Source organism: Bufo gargarizans, chromosome 3 (genome assembly GCF_014858855.1).
Source record: "Bufo gargarizans isolate SCDJY-AF-19 chromosome 3, ASM1485885v1, whole genome shotgun sequence".
Lineage (NCBI taxonomy): Eukaryota > Metazoa > Chordata > Amphibia > Anura > Bufonidae > Bufo > Bufo gargarizans.
Genome location: NC_058082.1, coordinates 434,761,840 through 434,785,374, shown reverse-complemented (window position 1 = coordinate 434,785,374; position 23,535 = coordinate 434,761,840). Strand labels below are relative to the sequence as shown.

The following is a 23,535-nucleotide window of genomic DNA, read 5'->3' as shown; positions in this document are numbered from 1 at the left end:
TATGCGTTCATTTTTTTATTTTTTTTTTGCAGACCCATTGACTTGAATGGAGCCAAGCATTGTGATTTGCGGACAAGAATAGGACATGTTCTATCTTTTCACGGTACGGAAATACAGAAATACTAAAACGGAATGCACACGGAGACACTTCAGTTTTTTTTCTGAACCATTGAAATGAATGGTTCAGTATATGTACCGCATACTGAACCAAAAAAAAAACGGCCAGTATACTGAACGCAAAATACTGTCGTGTGCATCAGCCCTTGCAGGGAGGGAACTGACAGCAGATAGCAGCAGAAGAAGCTTGTGGCCGCCGCCGGTTCGCCTGGTCCTGTTGTATACATTCTCGCCATTGATTGCGACATACTAATTACTGCTCCTCCCTATCGCCCCAGGTTATCGCTCGGCACGCAGAGTCACTTGAGGTGACAATTCTTTAATGTTGAGACTGATTATTAAGTTCCTTGCAGGAAATTGCTCTGAATTATCCTCAATTTTTGAAGTGTTCATCCACCCTTCCCCCAAGCACAGGGGTGAGCTGTCCCTTCTCCAGTCAGGCTTGTGTTTCTGTAGGGTTCGGAGGCCAAGAGCTCTCGTCTGCTTCCTGCGCAGAGCACTGCCGAGACCGCTCCGTATTTAATACACCGTTCCCAGACATCTGCTTCTGGTTAATCCATAATAAGAAGGCTTTCAGGTATCTGCCAGAAGCTTGACATTGTTCTGGAGAGCCTGTAAGCAGAGCCTTCTGCCCTGGAGCCATTGACCCTATCACTGCCGCACAATGGGCTATTGTGAGCCTGGTCCCGGTCCTTCCACGTCTACCTATAGATGCCAGCACTCCGGTTTGCAGTGGTAAGACCCGTGGCTTAGTAGGCCCCGAGGTCCCGCAATGAATGTTTTATTTGTTCCGTTTGGAAAGTAGCTGGTAATTGAAAATCTCATGAAAGGAGCAGACGGGTACACCGCTCTGGCGGCCGCTGAGGTATCACGTATCCTCTCTTTCTGATCGAATAGAAGACCTTAAGCCCCCTACGACTTGTCTCATGTGACTTTCAGATCAAGTAGCAGGCATAGGAAAGCTGAAGATTTTCACTTTCCACCATGGCTGTTGCTCAAAACGAGACGATGGAAACTTTTTAAAAATTTTGTACAGTTTTGAGTATTTTATTAGTGTTTAGCAATTGACTTTATTAAAGGAGTTTTATCACATCATAAAGTGATGAGTGACTTAATTTGCCTCATCAAAAAGAGTTCTTCACCTGCGAGGGGCTTGTCCCCGATTGACAGGGCCAGAGATCTCGTCCAGCCTTGATAGTCTTGCACGTGCACAGCTGCTCCAAGTTTAAAGGGGTTGTCCGGGTTCAGAGCTGAATCACGCTGGGTAAAGGCATTTTATAGAGTTCTGGTGATGTACCAGGCTCTCCATAGGGACTGCCAGGCAGAGGCTTCCACGCGGCAGTGTGCCCGGTGACGTCAACGGCACTGATGGGCGGGCTTTAGCGCAGCCCTAGCCTGTAAAACAGCTTGGGCAGTACTAACGCCTACCCATCAGAGCCGATGGTGTCACCGGGAACAGTGCTAGGCGGAAGCCTCCTCCTAGCAGTGTGCCAATGTAAGCAAAAAAAGCCTATGCCTTGCGCAATCCAGCGCAGGGCAAGGGAGAGCATCGGTGCATGACAGGGGCCGGAGGGGTGAAAATGTGGGTATGTCCGGGTTCCGCTCTGAACCTGGACAACCCCTTTAAGTGCAAGCACATAGGCTCTGCATGTAGGGGGTAGTAGTGCAGATGTGAGATTGCCGGGGGCGAGAAGTCCAACCTGTCAGTCCATCAGCCGGGGGAGCCCTGAGAGGTTAAGAACTTGCTGATGACCATTTCACTCATCACGGCAAATTCACACAACCGCGCTATGTTCTGCAGTCTACAAATTGCGGATCCGCAAAACACAGGTACCGCGAGTGTGCCTTTGAAAATTTGAGGAATGGAATGGGCAGTCCATTATAGAAACTCTTATTCTTGTCCGTGATTGTGGACAAGAATAGGACATGATCTATATTTTTAGCGAGGCCGCAGAATTGAACAATGGTTCTGCACCCGTTCCGCCAAATTGCAGAATGGATGCAGACCCATTCATGCGGTGGTGTGAACGAGCCCTAAATGTACTGGCATATCGCTGGGACCCCACTAGTCCTGAGAATGATGGGGATGCAGCTGTAGGGTAGCATTGCCTCCTGTTATAGGTTTTCCCTGTATTCCGTCTCTCGGGGCACCCAGCTGGGCAGGAAACCATAGCTGGCCCCATTAACTTGAATGGAGGTGCGCTGATGTTCCCTGCACAGCTGAGTGGCCCGGGGCCACTGTTCAAGCGGGTGGACGTGGCACTACACCAGCACTGGATTGGTGGGGGTCCTCCATGATCATAAAGTGGGGTCCTATCCTACCAATATGCTGTTTTGTTATGAAATGGAAACCCCTCAATGACCGCTGATATCCCTCTTTATGGTGGTCATTAAGGAGCGGACTTTTTATGGCAGTCTAGTCTATGACAGCTGGGCTCCTGCTCCAATCGCCTGGATCAGCACAGCTGCCAATTCCTGCTGTTTAACCCCTCAGATGCCACTGGCAATAGCAACAGCTTCATGTAAGATGTTTTAGAACAAGGGGTCTCCCTCTATCAGCACAGTGGCAAATGAGGTGGGTGCTGATGTCTTCACAGCACAGCCCGGGTGTTTCTGCTGACCGCATAGTATAAGGTGATACATTTTTCATCACCACCGATCACTAGGATGGGGTCTCGAACACCCTTTTCTGCAGTAAGGAGGAGTTTGATTGGAATGGCAGCCAAGCATGTGTCCCTGCTGCTCTATTCAGTGTCTGTGGGGTTGACTAAAACCCCCTTCACTCCTAAAGTCTTTATATGGAGCGGCAGTGTAGTTGCCTGACCGCCACTCCTCCTAGTTAGTATAGTATTCAATACTACTGTATGTGAATCCAGTAGAAAGCTGTCAGTGTCACTGCTTTTAACCCTTTCTCCACTATAGAAGTTGGCGCCTAAGATGAAGCTGCCTCTTCTCTCCATACAGATCAGCAATGTGAAAATCCCTCAGTTTTTATTTTATTCTTGTGAAGGTTCTCGGATCAGGATCTCGGTGGTGGAAATGCATCAGATGTGCAGAAATAAATGTCATTTCCTAATTTCGGTATTGTGCGTACAGGTACATTTACGTGCAACGTTGTAGAGAATGGGATTTTAAAAGTTGTATTGTGTCATTCGGTTTCTTTTCATTGCCACTTGTTTTCATGTGGTTTTGTGGACTTGTTTTTGAGAGGTGATTTTGGGGGCATTTCTTAATACTGCTTCTTTAAACTGAAACCACGATTGTGGCAAAGCTGCATTTATTTATTTTCTTAATGGTCCATTTACACGTCCGCAATTCTGTTCTGCATTTTGCGGCACGGAATTGCGGATCCCTTCATTTCTATGGGGCCGCACGATGTGCTGCCCGGATCGGGAAATGCGGACCCGTACTTCCGGGTCCGCAATTCCGATCCCGAAAAAAATAGAACATGTCCTATTCTTGTCTGCAAGTGTCGGCTATGTGCGATCCGCAAAATGCGGAACGCACATTGCCGGTGTCCGTGATAAACACACGGGCGCGTGAATGGACCCTAAAGGTATTGTCACCTTAGCAAATAGCATTTTTTTTTTTGTGTAGAGGAAGTTAATACAAGGCACTTACTAATGTATTGTTATTGTCCATATCGCTTCTTTTCCTGGCTGGATTCATTTTTTCCATCACATTATACACTGCTCGTTTCTATGGTTACGACCACCCTGCAATCCAGCAGTGGTGGTCGTGCTTGTACACTATAGGAAAAAGCACCAGCCTATGTGCGCTCCCATGGTCCTGGCAACCAAATAGGCTGGCACTTTTTCCTATAGTGTGCAACACGACCACCGCTGCTAGATTGCAGATCGGTCGTAACCATGGAAACGAGCAGTGTATAACGCGATGGAAGAATTAACTTTCTCTACATGATAAATGCCATTTGCTAAAGTGACACAACCCCTTTGAAGGTAAATTTAGACCTTTTTTCTGGCTGTCGATTGGCTCCATGAACTTAGAGCATGATGGATGCCAGCCGATATGCATTTGTCTAGTCACGTGTAGTCAGTAATATTTGGAAAGTCGTTTGCGCGGTTGTGCACAATGGGGTGTGCAGAAAATGAAATATTGCTATGTACAATAGAAACTCTGCTCAAGTCACGTAGCAAGGCATAGGGCAGGCTGGCAACGATTTATCCTACTGAGACTGGATTTCTGCAAGCCCCCTTCACATGTATGGGACAGGTGTTTCTGCAGCAAATACCCGTCCCGAAGCTGCTGTCTGAAAGGGTTGTGTGGGATTAAAGAAGGTCTGCTTTTACTTTACACAGAAATTGCCAATGACTGTGCCTGATATTTTGGTGCATTATGTTCACTGGAGTGGGAATGAGCTGCAGTGCAAAGCATAGCCCAAGGATAAGGCCTTGTTCACACTTCAGTGAATCGTGGACATCCCACGTATCCATTGACGTTTAAAGCCTCATGCACATGTCCGTGGAACACGGACCGTATGATACCGGCCTGGATTTCTTCTGAGTGCAGGAGCGCACGGCGTCATTGGTTGCTATATTCATATCACTTGAATATGCTTTTCAAGCATCCGATTTTTGCAGACAGAGCGATGCAGCTGTGTGCACGCGTCCATCTGGTTACATTGCTGTGTGATGTGATGCAACATGAGGCGTTGCAAATTCTTATGTAGTTAAATTCAGTTTAACCCCTTCCCACCACTCCAGTGTAAAATGGCGTCGGGAGGTTTAAAGATGGCGTCTGCTGGGCTTGCGTTTGCGTTACATTGGACTAATGTATGCGATCGACGATAACGCAGATTACATACTGTTAACCCCTCAGATTCCATTGTCATGTGGTATCTATGAGGTTAAAGACCGAGAGCAAGCGCTCCTGGTCGTTCTCTTGCTCCCCCTAATGGGGATCGGGGGAGATGGATGTAGTATATGGTAGCCTCTGTACTACTGAGTGGTACGAGGCTGCCGCACACTAGTTCCTATGGAGTGCATGCCTGTGATGGTGCCAGTGATTCCCTTTTGGAATCCCAGTTCCCAATACATTTTATGCAACTGTAAATGATGTCATTAGGAAGTACAACTGCAAAAAAGAAGCTCTCCTAAGGCTATGTGAATGGGAAAAATGTAATAGTTATGGCTTTGGGAAGGCTGGGAGTAAAAAAAAAAAAACGTAAAAATGGAAAATTGCTTGGTTCTGAAAGGGTTAAGGGGTTCTCCAGGACTGGGAACGAATGGTGAAGGGACTGGGTTTAAATAAGAATTAAAGGGGTTATCCGGGAATGAAGAAAATGAAAATACCTAAATTTTTTTATTATAAATATATTCCCAAATACCTTTCATTAGTTATAGTGGCTCGTTTTGTCTGGGGAGCAATGATTAGGAAAAACAAATGGCTTCCGTCATTTTAGGACAAGTTACTTCACAATACTAAGGTAAAGAGCTGCCTTATCCTCCTCTCTGCTCTGCTTGTTAGGGAATGGAGTTCATGAGGAGACATGAAGTACAGAGCGGAGGGTGGGGGTAATGCAAAGCTCTTGTATGCAGTTTACATTACCTGTCCTGTGCATCCTCTCTGTACTTCATGTCTTGTCATGGACTCCATTCCTACAGAGATTCAGCTGAAGATCATATTAAACTGTATTCAGGACTATATTTCCTGACAAGCAGAGCAGAGAGGAGGATGAAGCGGCTCTTTAGCTAAGTGTTGTGAAGTAAGTTGTCCTGCTTTGTGATTAGGACACGTTTTGTGTGTACTAAAAGGAGAGCAGCCATTTTATTTCTCCTACTGATTGCTCCTCAGACAAAACGAGCTAATAGAACTAATGAAAGGTTTTTAGGAATATATTTCTAATAAAGTAATATTTAAGTATTTTAATTTTCTTAATTCCCAGAGAACCCTTGGTTTGGCAGTGGCAGAGACGGAAGGTGAAATTTTTTTAACTGATTATTTATTACATTTTTTTAATTACATTTTTACAATTACATGCCCCTGACCGTTGGTTCCCAGTCTCAGAGAACCCCTTTAATACAGTGTGACTGCATGCTGGAATAGCAGAGTTTGTGATGAGGCATTGGAGTGTGTATGAGGCAGTCATGGTACATGGATGCCTGGGTCGGCGAATGCCAAGGAAGGTTTAAATGGGTTTGATATTTCGTTAGGAGAAAATCTCGGCTGGGAATAGGGGGATGTGGCATAGATACAGCACCGATTTCATGACATCATTCCTGCTGTCCTGCTGGTGAAATATTAATGAAGTCACTTCAGTTCCAGCAAGTCCATAGAGGATGATGCTAACCAGGATCAATTAGCTGCTCTTGCACACACTTAGCAGTGGCATTTCATCTCCTCACCATATACACAGACCACATGTGCATTAGTTATGCGGGAAAGCAGGAAACGGAGTGATGAGGACGAGTGAAATCCCAGGTCGGAGGAGTGTGACTCACACATTCTCATTGCTGGAGTGCTGAAAATGAAGCCATTACATCAGGAGTCAAAATGGCTGCAGGAAAATAGTACTGAGCTTATGAACGCTGCTGATATGATCGTGTTATAGCTTCAGTATTATGGGGGCTGGGGTCACTTTGCCCTCTTTGGTGCTGCAGAAACAGCAAAAATTATTTCATATGTTAATCATTTATAAAATAAGGTTCAACATCTGTTTGAAATGATGAAGAGAAATAAAGTTTGAAATTCATTTTTTATTTGTGATCGAGGTTCGTTTGGTCAGGTTCAATGTAGGGTTAAAATATCCTAATGGGAAGGAGCAATACAGAAATACTAGATCAGCCAGCCTCTAACCCCCTAGATGATTCCAGTTTTATTTTAGGGATGTTGAGTTTTTGTTTTTCCTGTCAAATTCTGCACAAATATAATAACAAAATAGGACACGCTCCATTCATTGCATTCTCGAGAAGAAAATGGTCCCATTTACAGTGCCGTTTAGAACTTCATGCATTTTCTCGAGGATAATATCTCCCATTTACAGTGCCGCCTAGACCTTCATATGTTGTACTCTGGAGGAGAATATCTCCCATTTACAGTGGTGCTTAGACCTTCATGTGTTGTATTTTTGAGGAGAATATCTCCCATTTACAATGCTGCTTAGACCTTCATATGTTGTACTCTGGAGGAGAATATCTCCCATTTACAGTGGTGCTTAGACCTTTATGTGTTGTATTTTTGAGGAGAATATCTCCCATTTACAGTGGTGCTTAGACCTTCATGTGTTGTATTTTTGAGGAGAATATCTCCCATTTACAGTGGTGCTTAGACCTTCATGTGTTGTATTTTTGAGAAGAATATCTCCCATTTACAGTGCTGCTTAGACCTTCATATGCTGTACTCTGGAGGAGAATATTTCCCATTTACAATGCTGCTTAGACCTTCATATGTTGCACTCTTGAGAAGCATATCTCCCATTTATAGTGCCGCTTAGACCTTCAAGCGTTGTATTCTCAAGTAGAACACCTCCCATTTACAGTGCCGCCTAGACCTTCATATGTTGTACTCTGGAGGAGAATATCTCCCATTTACAGTGCCGCTTAGACTCTCACGCATTGCATTCTTGAGTAGAATATCTCTCGTTTTTGGTGCTGTTTAGGGCTCCGTACAATGCAGATCTGTACAGTTTAGTATGTGTTATTCATTAGCAATAGAATATCAGGTCCTTTCTTAGGGTGGCCATAGACATTAGTCTAAAGTTAATCATAATGGAGGATTTTATCCTGTATTGGGTCAAAGTCATTTTAGCCAACCCAGTGGCACACACTCATCTGGAAAGATGCCAGCCATGCCTGAATTGTTGTTTAATAGTCACTAATCCACACATGATTTATCTATGAAATAAAGCTCATTTATCCTTCACCTGATGTTGGCCATGTATGACCAATATGGGCTACAATTTGTATGGCTGCTTCAGCTGAATGTTACATCTCTGGTTGTTCAACACTACTTTTCTGTAATGTGTATGGCCACTATTAAGTATATTGTATACCATACCTAAGGCCAGTGAACATTACAAGACTGCAATCATTAACATATTTACCTCCAGCTAAAGGGGTTTTCTAAGAAATGTATTTTTTTTTACAAAAAGGACCTTAAATAGCATTTTCAGCTCTTCACTTCCTACTCCCTGCTTTATATGTGGAAATGCCAGGAGAAGTGCGCCCATTCAGTCACAGGCTTAAAGAGAATTGTCTCCATGGAAGGCAATGCAATCTGCAGGCAGCATGTTATGGAGCAGGAGGAGCTGAGCAGATTGGCGTATAGTTTTATGGGAAACGGGTCAGTAAAACTTATTTTTAATTAATATCTCTGCTCTTTCTGACTTCATTGTACATGGGGGAGGTGTTATCAGTGACTGACAGCTATCTCTGTATACACGCTAAATGCCCTATTACATGGGCAGATTATTGAGATGATCGCTAAAGAGTGTTTACATGAATGCTCGTTAGCAATCATCTGGCAGTGTAATACTGCCGCTGATTCCCCGCTCATTTATCGGGTAATCAGGATCTTTTAACATGTTAAAAAATCCTGGTTTGCCAGAGGCAGGTCGCACAGTGTAATAGGCGCTCTGCTGTCGGCAGACAATGAGACAGTGTAGGGACGAGTGATTCATTAATGATCGCTCCTCCTTATACTAAGGAGGAAATTGCTGCATGATATAGCAGCAGTCTCCTTCTCTAGCAAGCAGGCAATTGCCTGATCTATCTGCCCTTGCACAGGGAATGATATCAATCACCGATAACACCTTTCCCCTGTATAATGAGCGCAGAAAGAGGAGATTTTTAAGTTTTACTGAATCTTTTCCTCCCAAAGTACTGTATACATCAGTCTGCTCAGCTCCTCCTGCGCTATAAGCTACTACCTGCAGATTGCGCTGCATTTTGTGGTGACAGGTTCTGTTTAAGTGCGTTACGGCCAGTGCGATTGGCTACTGAACTGAGCCTGCATTTCCATTGTGTTGCGCCGGGACCAGGAAGGGTAGAGCAGTAGGAAACTGTTGAAGCAGGAGAGGGTGAGTGAGTATTTTTATTACTACGTAATCATGTATATGTCTGTTCCCCCAGAGAACCCCTTAAGCTTGTTCCCTAGCACAGATAACTGATTTGCAACTTTCTGTCTTGCCTTTAGGGAGATCAGCCACAACTGGTTGACTTTATCCAACAGCAGCCTGGTGCCCGAACTGTACTCCCTGCAGGAAGTGTAAGTGCCATATCCATTTATTTTTCAGCACCTTTGGTCATTTAGCACCATAGATCCTTTGACTTTGGGTCAGTTAATTCTGTGTTCAGAGCGCACATGTATAAAACATCATGGACATGTTCTTGTGAATGGCCCCTGATGACTACTTAAAGGGGTTATCAGAGACTAACAAATGCTCCCCCATATGCCGGGCCGTCTCACATTGAATCTACTTACCTGGCTCCCTGCGTCGCTCCTGTTCCCCGCACCGCCGCAGCTGCTTCTCCCCATGCACATCCCCATCACCGCCTGCCATTGTTCTTCTTGAAGAACCTTCGCTGGCGTCATCGGACCTTCTATCTTCATTCAGCAGGACCTGCGCTGACGTCACCGCGCTCACCAGGTGGTCGGCACGATGACGTCAGCGAAGGTCCTTTTGCAGGTCCTTCAAGAAGAACAAAAAAAGAGGATCCTGGCTGCGCGATCAAGTGGATGAGGTGAGTAATGTTTTTATTATTTTTTAACCCTCAATTGACCTTTGATTTTGCATTCTGTATTAAAGAATGCTATTATTTTCCATTATAACCATGTTATAATGGAAAATAATAAAGTAAATGGGGTCCCAGGTCGCGCATCCCTAGTCTCCTTAGCAACTATCGGTGAAAATCGCATCCGCACTTGCGGTCGCTATGCAATTTTTCACGCAGCCCCATTCATTTTTTATGGGGCCTGCATTACGTGAAAAACGCTGAATATAGAACATGCTGTGATTTTCACGCAACACACAAGTGATGCGTGAAAAATATCGCTCATGTACACAACCCCATTGAAATTAATGGGTCAGTATTCAGTGCGGGTACAATGCGTTCACCTCATGCATCGCACCCACGTGGAATACTCGCCCATGTGAAAGGGGCCTTAGAAGATGACAGTCACTTTCCAACAAAGCTAGACCCAGCCTTGTACCTCACTTGAATCCAGAGATCTCCCATTAATTGCTCCAGTTTCTCAGTTAGGCCGGGTTCACATCACTGTTTATTTTTGCATTCTTCTGATCCATCATAAGAACAGAAAAATGAAGGAAAAAAACTGATCCTCTATTTAAAGCATCTGTTGGCATTTGGCATCCGTTTTAGCCATTTGTGCCTGAGATCTGTTATTTCCTACTTGCATGGAGCTGAGCATGTGCGACCTCCTCAGTAGGTGGACATGCAAGTTACAATACAAATTAAACACATCACATAATGAAGAGACTGTCTCGCAAAATTTCTGTAACAGAAAATAAATTACAAACTACATTTTCACACTGAATTATACAGTATTAAAAAAAAACGTTTAGCGGTGGCACAACCCCCTTTAAAACTACATTAAATGATGGTTTCAACCCCTGTGATTCGTTCACACAGTTATGTTTTGTTTGGTTTTTTTTATGCAGTTTTTGAAGCCAAAACCAGGAGTAGATTTAAAAAGAGAGGCTATAGTACCTGTCCTTTATACATTTTGGCTTTGAAAACGGAATAAAACCCGATCACGTCCATATGGATTCACTGCATCCCTTTAAGCGACAATATATTTCAGACATTAAACTATATAACACACACGTGTGGTGTGTATGTTCTAATACATAACATATTTAACCATATTGTATCTGGACAAGCCTTTCTCAAAATAGTGCAAACCCAAAGGCACAGAAAAAAAAAAACTGCAAATACTGGAAAAACATATTAAGGGCTTATTCACATGACCGTATGTATTTTGCGAAGTGGAACAGCTGGCCCCTAATAGAACAGTCCTATCCTTGTCTGTAATACCGACAATAATAGGGCAAGACTCAAAATGTTGCAGAACGGAAATACGGACATATGGAAACGGAATGCTCACAAAGTACATTCCGTTTTTTTTTTTTTTTTAGGACCCATTGAAATGAATGGTTCTGCATGCAGTCCGCAAAAAAAAAGTAACAGAAACTGAAAAAAATATACCGTCGTTTGAATGAGCCCTAATATAAATTCCTAACTGCCTTATGAATTATAATGGCTCGTTTTGTCTAGGGGGCGATCAGTAGAGAAAATAAGATGGCTGCTATCAGATTCCTTCACAAAGATTCCATCTTAGTGACGGCAGGATGGCCTGGGTTGGAATGCGGAGCTGGAGCAGTATGAAAGCTCCGGTCTCTGCTTTATCAGGCCTGTAAAACACCATATCATCTACAACTTACATATGTCGTCTTTTTGCTAATGACACATGTCCCCAACAGCAGCGTATGTCTGGTCCTTCATTCCAGTGGATACAGGTGAGAGGTGAGCTCCAAGGCTGGCACAGGCGACGGCTGTAATCTGTAGATGATACAATGTTTTACAGGGCTGATAAAGCAGAGACTGGAGCTTTCATACATCTCCTGCTCCGCATTCCAACTCAGGCCTTCCTGCTGTCACTAGGACGGAATTTGACAGCAGCCATTTTCATTTTTCTTTGTTATTCATATTAACATTGTTGCTGATGGGAGGCTATAGGTGAAATGTGGTATTGCATACAGTGGCCCTTGTGAACCCCTCAGAATTTTATATGAAGTCAATTACCTTTGCATTTTTTTCCACATGTGGATATACCTGTATTTCACGCATAACATTCAAACATATTAACGTTACTGCTTTCCCCTTAGGAAAATGAATTACAATGAGTTAACAGCAATCCCTCACCTTGGAGAACCAACAGCTAACATCACTCTTCTCTCACTGTAAGTCTACTTTGGACCCAGTATGAATTCAGCACACCCTCAAATCCACACCACATAAACCCTATTCACACTGTAATTTGTAACCTGCACTGAAGATCCGCCCGCTCTCATCAGTCAGTGAGCGTTACGTCAAGGCACTTCCTGAATAGTATATAAAATGCTTGTTGTAACCTGCTTGCCTGTCTTTTCCTTGGGCTAGGCAAATATTAGCTCTGTGCGAGCTCGTGCAGGTTTGTGTGTATAATTGACTTGCATTAAGCTGTGATTGTTTATATTGTTTTTTTTCTTTCCTGACAGGGTACATAATAAAATTTCTGAACTGAATGGAGATCTGCTGCAGCAATTCCTGTCGCTGGAAACCTTGGATTTGAGCTCCAATCTTCTCACTGAAATAAAAAGCACATTCTTCCCCAGGATTCCTTTGAAGCACTTGTAAGATATATTTTTTTGTATCCTTTTTTGCAGCAGAGTTTATTTTTTTAATTGTTGTTTTGTTCACACTTGAAATATAATTTAAAGAGGACCTTTCATCATTTTTGATATAGGCTAATTATGGTATTTCTGATGGCCCCCCTGATGATTTGGCACGCTGAATTATAATGAGCATTAAACTCGCAACGGAGAGGAGACGCAGTCTTCTGCTGTGGGCATCTCCTTCTCCCTGGCTGTGAGCACGATCCAATCAGAGCGGACCGCACACAGCCAGGGAGAAGGAGACGCCCACAGCAGAAGACTGCGTCTCCTCCCCGTTGCGAGTTTAATGCTTATTATAATACAGTGCTCCAAATCATGGGGGGGGGGGGGGGGGCCATAGCGGACGAACAGGGGGAAGGGGGGGTGGTTGAAAAAAATTTCACCCATGGCATCAGTGGGGGCCGCCCTACAAGGTAATACCATAATTAGCCTATGTCAAAAATGATGAAAAGTCCTCTTTAAATGCTGGAACAAAGAAGATCATAAATTATTAAAATAGAAAGAAAAATTTAATGTAGAAAAGAAAACGTAGTAGTCTGATGCCTTGATTTTTTAACAGCGTAGTCCAATTGGTGGTAAACAAGTAAACTAAAATCTTGTAAAAGGACAAGTACATCTTGTGATCCACTTGAAGGGAATGTCACCTCTTAAGATATGTCACCACCCCTGCTGGTCCCACACCTATCTCTAGAATGGAGCCCGCAAAGTGAAGGGGAGCAAACTGAGCGTGCGCGGCTGCTCTCCATTGATTTCTGTGGGAGTGACAAAACTAGCTGAGCAACATGCTCGGCTAATGTCAGAAGTCCCGTTAAAATTAATGGGAAAGGCACCACGCAAGCCTGGCCCCCACTCCATTTACTTCTATGGAACTGATGAAAATAGCCGAGCCAGCTCTCGGCTGTTTTTTCGGCACTCCCATAGAAATGGATGAAGAGTACACGCGGTCTGCTCACCTTCACTTTGCAGGCTCCTTTCTAGAGATAGGGGCGAGTCACAGAGAAGGGACCCTCACCTTTCAGACAGTGGTGGCCTTTCCTAGCGATTTGCCACCAATGCTTGAGATCACACAACCCCTTTGAAAGGGGTTTCCTGGCCTAATTAAAAAATGAATGACAGGCAGCAGCATGTTAAAAAAACAAAACAAAAAAAAACTCACCTTTTAAAATGCCCTCCATTCTAGCGCTATGGCTCCTGGTAGTCTCCGCCGGAGGTGATAGGGACCCGTCCTTGGTCATAAGACCGCAGCAGTCACATGTTTAAGAATGGCTCCTCACTGCTGAGGAATATCTCACGCATGATTTTGTTGTCATATTGCTATTTTGATGCTGAGAGACTGTAGTGTGTGAATGCACCCTAAATTGAGGTAGTAGAGCGAGCTGTAGCTTTTCTGTATTCGTAACATGGCAGACAATGACAAAAGTTATTTTTGGTGAACTAGAAAGGAGATGTCTGCAGCACAACGAGCTCAGTTTAAAAAAAAAAAAAAAAAAAAAAAGTACTTGACCTGAGGATCTAAACTCGGTCCGAAGCCTGGCGAGCGCTCTGACTCTTGCTGGTAATCCTGCCCAATGCCTCCCCCTTGGCATTGATTGATGACACCTGCCGTTGACAACCTCACTCAATTGATATCATACACATGCGCCTTTTGTTGCCCATTCAGTGCAGCTAACAACATCGCTAAAGTTGGGTGATATCAATCAGGGCCAAGGAGCCGGCTAATGGCAAGACCAGGAGTGTCTGCTAGGCTTGGGACTGCCCTCGGGCACCTACAACGTGATTTCTGTACTGGATTAAACTTCTTTTTCTGTGCAGTCAAACTGCTATGAGCTGCAAAAAAGGTAGGAGCCCACAGGCTTCTAAGTGCTCTACGAATGTGATTTGCTTGATGGGCATCATTCACCTCACATACTCTTTAAACTACTTATAAAGAAGTGAACGGAGTTTCAACCAATCTGCCCAATATTGCTAGGACTATGTAATGATAAGCCGTACCATACTTCTAAATATAGTTTTAAAAAAAAGGGCAGTAACCAGCCTTAATGGGCTTCATGTGGCCATCCAGCCACAAAGACTGTCCACAAATGGATCTATGCTGATTATGCATGGTCCAAATCGTAATCTCTAGTTTGTTACTCCTCCTTTAGGCAGAGCAGGTGGAAGGTCAGGCCAGAAACATCTGTAAACGATGAATTCATGATTTTGCAGCTGTGATTCTTGAGTTAACATTGCTATTTTTTATTTGTTTAAAGGGACTGGCCAATAGCAATATGCCACCAATGTGGGACCTGCACCTGTGTCTAGAACAGGGCCCCCAAAGTGAACAAGGATACACAGCGCAAGTGCGTACACCTCTCCATTCACCTTTATGGGAGTTTGAAGGGTGGCCGTGCTTGCACAGTTCACCCTCGTTCACTTGGAGGGTCCCGTTCTAGAGGTGGGTCCCAAACCTATCTGACGTTGGTGGCTTATCCTAGCGATATGCCACCAATGTGTGTAATGGGACATCCCCCTTGAAGACAGATAAACTGAATCGTTGCAAACTCATATTTGCAGGACTTTTTATTCAGGGCATAATTGGTGTCTGTAAAGTTTTCATCATGCTGTATGTGTGCAAAAGGAGTTAATAAAAAGGGTTGTGTGCCCTTGGTTTTTCCTTTCCCTTAGTGAATTGTAGTCATTCCAACTTAATCAGGAAAATAGGTGCTCGTCCATTGTCTCTTGCGTCACTGAAGCACGTCTAAACATTTAGCAAAGTTCATGCAGCTTTATAAAAGGATTATCAATGATTTGGGTTTCTAAAGAAAAAGAAACACATGTTCCTCATCTTTCTTGTTCCCGGGCTCCAGTCCTAAAGAAGATTGACATGATAATTCCTTGCTCCTAGAAGACACAACAAGGTTGTCACGCCCTACGACAGTGTGGGCCTGCTCTGAATCTTCGTAAAGACCTTCACTGCAGTCACTTTAGTCCTAATCCTTCTTTTCTTCTAAACAAAGCCTTTCCGTGTCAGCGAAGCATTGGGGGGAGATCTTGATAGTATTTGTTTGACCGCATCTGTCAACTAGTTGGGGAGAAAAGCTAGGTTGTTGTCTTGGCAGTGTTTTATTAGAAAGTTTGATTCTGCCAGTTAGACACAGCAATAAAAACTGATCAAATTTCAGGTTGAGAGGATACATAGATGAACCTCATCTAGAAAATATTTTTGCCACTACATATCCATTTTCCTTTGCTCAATATCGAGTACAATTAAACGTGCATTTCCCATCCTGGACATCGATATCGTATCCACAGGATGATTGAAGAGGTGGCAGTGAATGTGCCTGGCTCTCCTTTCATTTCTATGGGAGTTATAGAAGCCGTGGAGCACCTTTGTGGACGCTTTTTCTCCATTGTGGTGCAGGTCCCAGAGGTGGGACTTGCATTGATTGGATATGTATGGTACAGTGGTGATGGTGCTGTACCTTCAGAATTTTCTATATTTCTGCATAAATTTGACCTAAAAACTACATTTTCACACGACCAAGGCTTGTTAAAAAGTCGGACTTTGACTCCTAGAGATCCACTTCCAGAAGGTTGCATTTGCTAGATCGTTCTCTTTCCCTTGGAGATACCTCTTTGCATATTATTTTCCCATGGAGCATTGCCACTAAGTCTCCAAACACATCTGGTCTCTTTTTAAGAAGATCGAGGAGGTGAATTATACCATCCAATGGAAAATGTCAGGACATCTGTCCTTGATCTGAATCACAAGAGAATGTGGGTCGTACAGCAACACCATAGCCATAAGCACACAAGTCTTTCTGTCAAAGAATGGTTAAAGAAGGCTAAAGTTAAAATTTTGGAATGGCTAAATCAAAGTCCACACCTTAAGGCCTCATGCACACGACCCTTTTTGTGGCCCGCATCCGAGCCGCATTTTTTGCGGCTCGTGTGCAGACCCATTCACTTCAATGGGGCCGCAAAAGATGCGGACAGCACTCCATGTGCTGTCCGCATCCGTTGCACCGTTCCGTGGCCCCAAAAAAATTGCATGTCCTATTCTTGTCCGTTTTGCGGACAATAATAGGCATTTCTACATTGGGCCATCCGTTTCGTTCCGCAAATTTCGGAAGGCACACAGGCGGCTTCCGTTATTTAAGTTGTGGTTAATGCCGCACAAGGGGGTCACACAAGATACTGACAGGGTTCACATACTTTTGCGGCTCACAGACATGCAATATTGGATAATTTTGTAAATAAATTTCCAAGTCTAATATTTTTTGACTCATATCTTTATCTACTTTTAGGACTTGTGTGAAAATCTGATGTAGTTTTAGGCCAAGTTTATGCAGAAATATAGAAAGTTCTGAAGGGTTCACAATCTTTCAAGCTCCACTGTAAATCCTGTGGAAATGTCTACAGATGGGATAAATCAGTTTTTTTTTTTTTTTTTTTTTTTTTTTTTGTCATTCATTTCTAGGTAAATTGTTTATAGCTTCATGGACCCCAGCTAATTCTTACCTTTTCTTCCTGTATAGGAACCTGAGCAACAATAGAATTACAACTTTGGAAGTTGGTTCATTTGACAATTTATCTGGATCATTAATAGTTTTGAAACTGAACCGGAACAAACTAAGTGCGATTACGCCTAAAAGTTTGAAGCTCCCAAATTTGCAACACCTGTAAGTTCTGTGTCTTTAATTGTTTTATGTATGGACAGTTGTAGTGCCCCACATAGTGGCCTCAGTATGGCTGTGACGTGGCCAAAAATCCTGTGTGCAGACATTTCGCTAACGAAAAAGATCTAACTGGTTGCTGATCATTAGTGGCTGCGCCGTTTGCCTATAACACACGGGGGAGGATAAAGGGGTTCTGTGGGAGGATTTAAAATGTCTGCAGGACTGGTTGCCTCCAGAACTAGCGAGGGGACTTGCATATATTACACGTTGGTGAGTATTCCTGTTGCTCAGCCATGATGGCATATTATAGGCAAGCTGGCATCATTACCATCAATTGTAGAGCAGTGTAATGTGTGGTGACCTCACACCCCTAGGTAGCGCTGCAAGTGGATGCAGACAGTCCTCAGTTTCTAGGACTGGTTGCTTACAGCTATTTTTAATCATTCCTGGAGACCCTCTTAAGTGCTCAGCTGCAGAAGGAGCGAGCTGGCTGTCAAAGGCAACCCGCTAAGAAGGCAGAGGTGTCTACTCCAGTCTCTACCTTGCTTTCTGTCCACCTTATGAGCCCTGTGTATACACTGCAGTAAGCTGCAATGATGCTTAACAAGACCCAACAAGCACAGGAAAAATTACTAGAGGTGCAGGAGTCGGTGGAGACTAGCAGATGCTACATGTATAGTTCAACATTTTCTTGACAAATATATAACAATCCCCAGCGTGGCCAGTTGAGTTCTATTTAAAGGGTATGAAAACCTTTTTGGGCTATTTTTTCTGAATCCTTTTTTTTTTTTTTTCTTCACACTGAGCTATCGTGTTGCTCCTCTGATAACTCAATATCTCTGAACTCCTGACAGCTTATAAACACTCATTTAAGAATATGTCTTATCAGGTTGGTAAGAAATTAGCTATAATGAGTGTTTGAGCTGTCAGGAGTTCAGAGATGAGGGCTATACATGCAGCTATCAGAGCAGCGACATGACGGCTCAGTGTGAAACTGGAAGTAAGAGACTACAGAAACTATAAACTAACCATGTAGGCTGAGTTTATATATAGGAAAAGAAAGGAAAGTTTAAATCTTCTGATTATGAAATTCTTTTTGATACCGAGATGATCTGTAAATAATTATTCTTCTTTGGCAGTGAATTAAGGCGGAATCGAATTCAAATAGTGGAAAGCCTGACTTTTCAAGGTCTGGACTCGCTAAAATCTTTAAAAATGCAGAGGAACGGAATTGGCAAACTAATGGATGGTGCATTTTTTGGATTGGACAGTATGGAGCAGCTGTAAGTAGTTTATTTATATATAGAGTGTCATAAACAGTGTTCATGGGTCGTCCCATGTGGACATTTGTAGCATAATGATAGGATATGTCCTCAAAATCCGATAGGAGCGGGTCCCATCTTTGGAACCCACTATCACTTGTCTATTTTCAGAAGTCCCATCGCAGTGAATGAAGAAAGTGGTGTATGCATGGCATTGTCTCCTTTCACTACAGAATCCTGTTCTTGAGATGGGAGCAGGTTTCAGAGATGGGACTGGATCAGAATTTGGCTTCAGTGAGCAGAGGAGAGAAGACATAGTCCAAGAGCCCTTTGGCGGAATAGACTGCCAACAGCGTCAAGCAGCTTTAAGTGTTGTAGTACGTGCAAGCTGCAGATGCAAAATGGTGCATATTTTTTATAACTGCCAATTACAAAAGTTCCTGAACATCCCACCGATTGCTTCTGCAGCTACCAAAGGAGATATGCTGCATATATGGTGGACGTGTCCAATAGTGGTTGGCCTTTAGGTCCGTGTTTTCAATCTTACATGCTGCCATGTAGGCAAATCAGTGGTGCAAGATTGTAAATCCCTATTGCACTTTGGACCTGCAAACATAACCCAGCGCCCAATCTAACCCAATCTAAACTTGCCATCTGCTCCGATTTGTTTGGTGTACCTGGATCACTTATACTCCTACTAATCTCAGACTAACATGCCTAGTCTATCCTTAGATGATGGGAGCCCTCCCCCCAGAGTTTTTTTAGAAGTACACTCCAGTAATGGTTCTCCCATTCCCCTCTCCCCATTTTTTCTCCTTTATCTATGAAACTAGGTAATAATAATAACTGGCCGACCTGTTACATGTGCACTTGGAAGCTGAAGGCATCTGTGTTGGTCCCATGTTCATATGTGCCCGTATTGCTAATAAAAATGTTGTTTTAATATATGCAAATGAGCCTCAAGGTGTAAGGACAACTCTTCAGTTGCTCAAAGAGGCTCATTTGCATGTATTCAAACTTTATTTTTCTCAGTATTGTGGGCACATTGGACATTGGACCAACATAGATGTCTTCAGCTGCCAAGTGCACATGTAACAGGTCAGCCATTTTCATAGGTACAAATCTGCTGACTTGCCCTTGTTGGCTGAAGACGGGTCATCATCTGCCTTCTCTCTCTTGCCCTCTGTTTAAAAAGAACTGTCTGACTTTATCTCTTGCAGGGAGTTGGAATATAACAATGTCACGGACATTAACAAAGGCTGGCTATATGGACTGCGATCACTGCAGCAGTTGTACATGAGTCAAAATGCAATCAACAGGATCAGTCCAGATGCTTGGGAGTTCTGCCAGAATCTCTTGGATCTGTAAGTACCGAAGTGCATTCCTCTTTATATGTGTTAGTTGTGGGCTATTATGCAAAATGCTGGCACTGGTACTTTTTTTTTTTTTTTACTGCATCTAGGTACCATCTATGCCCAATAAAAACATCTGCTTTATTATATCACTGGGTGATTTTTAGGGAATGACCTCCCTGGATTCTCACACCGTTAGGCCTCATGCACACGACAGTTGTTTTTTGCGTCTGCAAATTGTGTGTCCGCCCCAAAAAACGGATGCGGCATCCGTTTTTTTTTTTTTTGGGAGGATCCCTTTTTTCCCACAGATCCCTTGTAATAAATGCCTATCCCTGTCCGCAAATGAGAAAAAAGTAGGACATGCACTAATTTTTTTGCTGAAGGGAACCACGGACAACGGACGCAGAACACAAACGGCTAAACTATCAGCATTTTTTTGCTGACCCATTGAAATGAATGGGTCCCCATCCTATCCGCAAAAAAACCCCAAAAAAAACGGAACGGAGGCCGAGAAAAACAACTGTCGTGTGCATGAGGCCTAAGTCATATATGTATATAAACTCATTGACAAAAATAACACACTCAGAAATGTCAGATTGGTGCAAAACTGGGCCAGCAGTTATGTCTCAGGCAGATATGTAAATGATTGCAGGTGTGGTCTGGCCACAAAAGATGTCGTAAAAGTGCTTCCTCTCCCTGCCCTTTTAAAAAGGCTTTTAGAGGCTACTTTAGGATAGTGTACCTCAAGGTGAGAGATCACTGATAGACAGACATATCTCTACAATGCACTTGAAGACATTTTGCCCAGTTGCAAAACTTTGAGAGGGGGCACATCATTGGACTGAGAGAGGCACCTAGCTGTTAGGAGGTGTTGATGGCAGTGGTTACGTGAGGGTATGCACATGGCACACAGGCTCAGGGTGGCCCAGACAGACCACCAGTAGAGAAGATTGTTTGATTTCCCGACAAACATGAACAGCTTCCACAGTTTCATTATTCACCATGCTGACACAGTTGCCAGCTTTATTACCCACCCTTGTCTCTACCCATTTCCAGGCACTAAGTAGAAGCAAATTTGGTGTGATGGTGCCCATTATGTGTCCTACTAGTGACAGCCAGCCACCATCACCTTCATTTGCAGTGGTGCCGTGAATGAGAAATCTGGACTGCTACGGACTAGAACCGTATAATAATTAGCGACTAATCCAGGTTCTATTTGGGATCTGGGTTAGAGTATGTAGGCCTTGTGGTGAGTCCTTCAATCCGGCCTGTGGAACGACACACTGCCCTGCCTGCTGATGGGAAGATTTGGGGAGCCATCACATAGGACAGTCGGTCGGTCACCCCTAGTAGTGATACGAGAGGCACTTAACTGCTCAGTGATATTTGAAGGACATCCTGGAGCCACATATGTTGCCTCTCATGGCAGGGCTTCCAACTGGCATTTTCCCGCAGGATAATGCTCAACCACATGCAGCAAGGGTTTCCCAGAATTGTCTCCACCAGATTTTAACACTTCTTAGCCTAACTAGTTGGCAGTTTCCTCTTGGTGCGTTATTATTATTTTTTTTGTCAATGAGAGTATATAGAATATATTAGTGTCTTTTTTATGTAACTACCCTGTAACTTTGCATGGGCAGACAAGGGAGGTTCTGCAGCTTGTATCCCCATGCCCGCTTTCATTGCTTGCAGCTAGGGGAGGCAGTCACATGGGTAAATCACGTTACCTCTGCCATTTTGGAAGCTATGGATGCACTGTCTGCTACATCCAGTTTTTACACACTATTCCCATGAGCAGCTGCTGCAGTATGGAGTGAAGCTCGCTATGTCAGTATATTGATGTCATTTCTTCAGAACGTGATCAACCCCTTTAAGAGAATTACTCCTAGATATAACACGCTTGGAATTAAGAAATTGCATTTTGAGTAACTCGTCTCCAAATCAGAACTTTCTTTTAAATCTGAGAGCTTTGTGTGTGAGTATAGGTGCGGTGCACTTGTGTTTGGTGCGGTAGATGTGCCAGCATTGTTTCAGCTTATTCCGTCCATCTCATGGTCTGTATGTTATTTTCCTCCCCCAGAGACCTGTCGTACAACCAGATAAACCGTTTGGATGAGTTTGCATTTGTTGGACTTGCCTCACTGGAAAAACTGAACCTAGGGGATAACCGAATAAATCATATCGCGGAAGGTGTATTTAAGGGACTTGCAACTCTTCTGACATTGTAAGTGAATGAATGGTTTTTAGCCATAGTTAAGAATTTATTTGCTATTATGAGGCAAATGGTTTTCCAGAGTGGAGTAGCAAGCGCTTTAGGGTTTTGTCAAGGATATGTCAAAAATGTGTATTTCCCCTTCAAGTTGAAAAATCCCCCTACCCCTGTAATCAGAATAGAATTCCTCTAATTAGTTGGAATGGGGCACCCCCGTGGTTGTAAAAATTGTCCTCACAGTCGTCAGAGAGGGCCCCAATTTTTTGGTATGCTTGACGGTCCAATCATCCCAGTAGTCACATTAGGCTGTCAATGACCGCTTCCGCATCACGTGTTTGGAACCTGAAATTGAAGAGCAAAACTCATTATCAAAGCTTCTTTTTCACTTTTTGCATTACAAAGGACACTGCCTGTAGGGTTAACTGCTAATTCAAAGGTTTATGACGTGATATTTTTTTATGGGGTTACCTTCCCTGACAAGAAAGCACTAAAAAAAAAATCTAATTCATTAAAACAGAGCAAACAATTAGCTTGACCCCATTCAGGCGAGGCAGTATCAGGGTGTCGGTGTGTATATATTTATCATATCTCTACCCCAGTGTTACAGGAACACCCTGATACCCAGGGACCTTCTGCCTCGCCTGAGGGGGCAAGCTAACTGTTTGCTCTGTTTTAATGAATATTAGCAATAAAGTGATTTTTTTTTTTTTTAGCACTTTCCTGTCAGGCAAGTTAACCCCACTGTCAGTAGGGGACACCCATGGGTCTCCATGCTCTTGTGGAGTTCTGGTGCTGTCACTTTTTCCATTTTCCTACAATCACTCTGTGGTCCTGGTTGCCAAAAAAGCATGATAATTGATCTCCTTAGAACGGGGTAATTTTTGGGGAATCGAAATTGGTTAAGGCCACTTTACACTGGCCGAGCATCAGCCAGATAATTGCTGACAACGCTCTTTAGCGATAAACTGCCGATGTAAAGGGGCCGCCGATTACCTGACTATCGAGGTAATATGATCCTTTGTGCGTTCACCTAAATCATTGTTTGCCGACAGCAGATTGTGCCATCTACACAGCGATCACTCCTGCCCGTACCGCAAATGCAGCCGTCTCCTTCACTGATGAGCAGGCGATTGACGGGAAGGAATAATTCCTAAATTGTGCAGTGTGAGGGGGGCTTTTAGATATTTACCATTGCTTATTCATGTTCTGTTTGCTCAGACTTGGATAATTGCGTAGGAAACTGTTTTCCTATTCCCCAATTCTTCATCCGGAGTTTCACCCTTTTGTCTTTCCACTTCAGCTGAGAAATGACTGTCTGAACGCGGTCATATTCTGTTAACCTTTCTGCAACCTCTCTAATGCAGTAATTAAAACCAATCTGGGAAAGTTCAAGCCTCATGAAAGGGAACAAGAACACATTAATTAGGAGCTTTTTTTTCGTGGTTCAGGAAGGGTGTAACGACAAATGACAGGCAGACTATGCAGTTCAGGGTCATCTGATGTTCACAAGCAGGAG

General features: G+C 43.5%; 1 protein-coding gene across 1 annotated transcript in view; it reads left to right on the top strand.

Moving 5' to 3' along the window:
- Positions 1 to 23,535, top strand: part of LRIG2 (leucine rich repeats and immunoglobulin like domains 2) — a 63,295-nt gene that overhangs the window by 8,837 nt on the left and 30,923 nt on the right. The window contains exons 2-8 of the mRNA XM_044283489.1: positions 9,271 to 9,342; positions 11,984 to 12,058; positions 12,356 to 12,490; positions 17,050 to 17,193; positions 18,330 to 18,473; positions 19,673 to 19,816; positions 21,888 to 22,031. Coding sequence (XP_044139424.1) covers positions 9,271 to 9,342; positions 11,984 to 12,058; positions 12,356 to 12,490; positions 17,050 to 17,193; positions 18,330 to 18,473; positions 19,673 to 19,816; positions 21,888 to 22,031 — 858 coding nt within the window. The remainder of the gene's footprint in view (positions 1 to 9,270; positions 9,343 to 11,983; positions 12,059 to 12,355; positions 12,491 to 17,049; positions 17,194 to 18,329; positions 18,474 to 19,672; positions 19,817 to 21,887; positions 22,032 to 23,535) is intronic.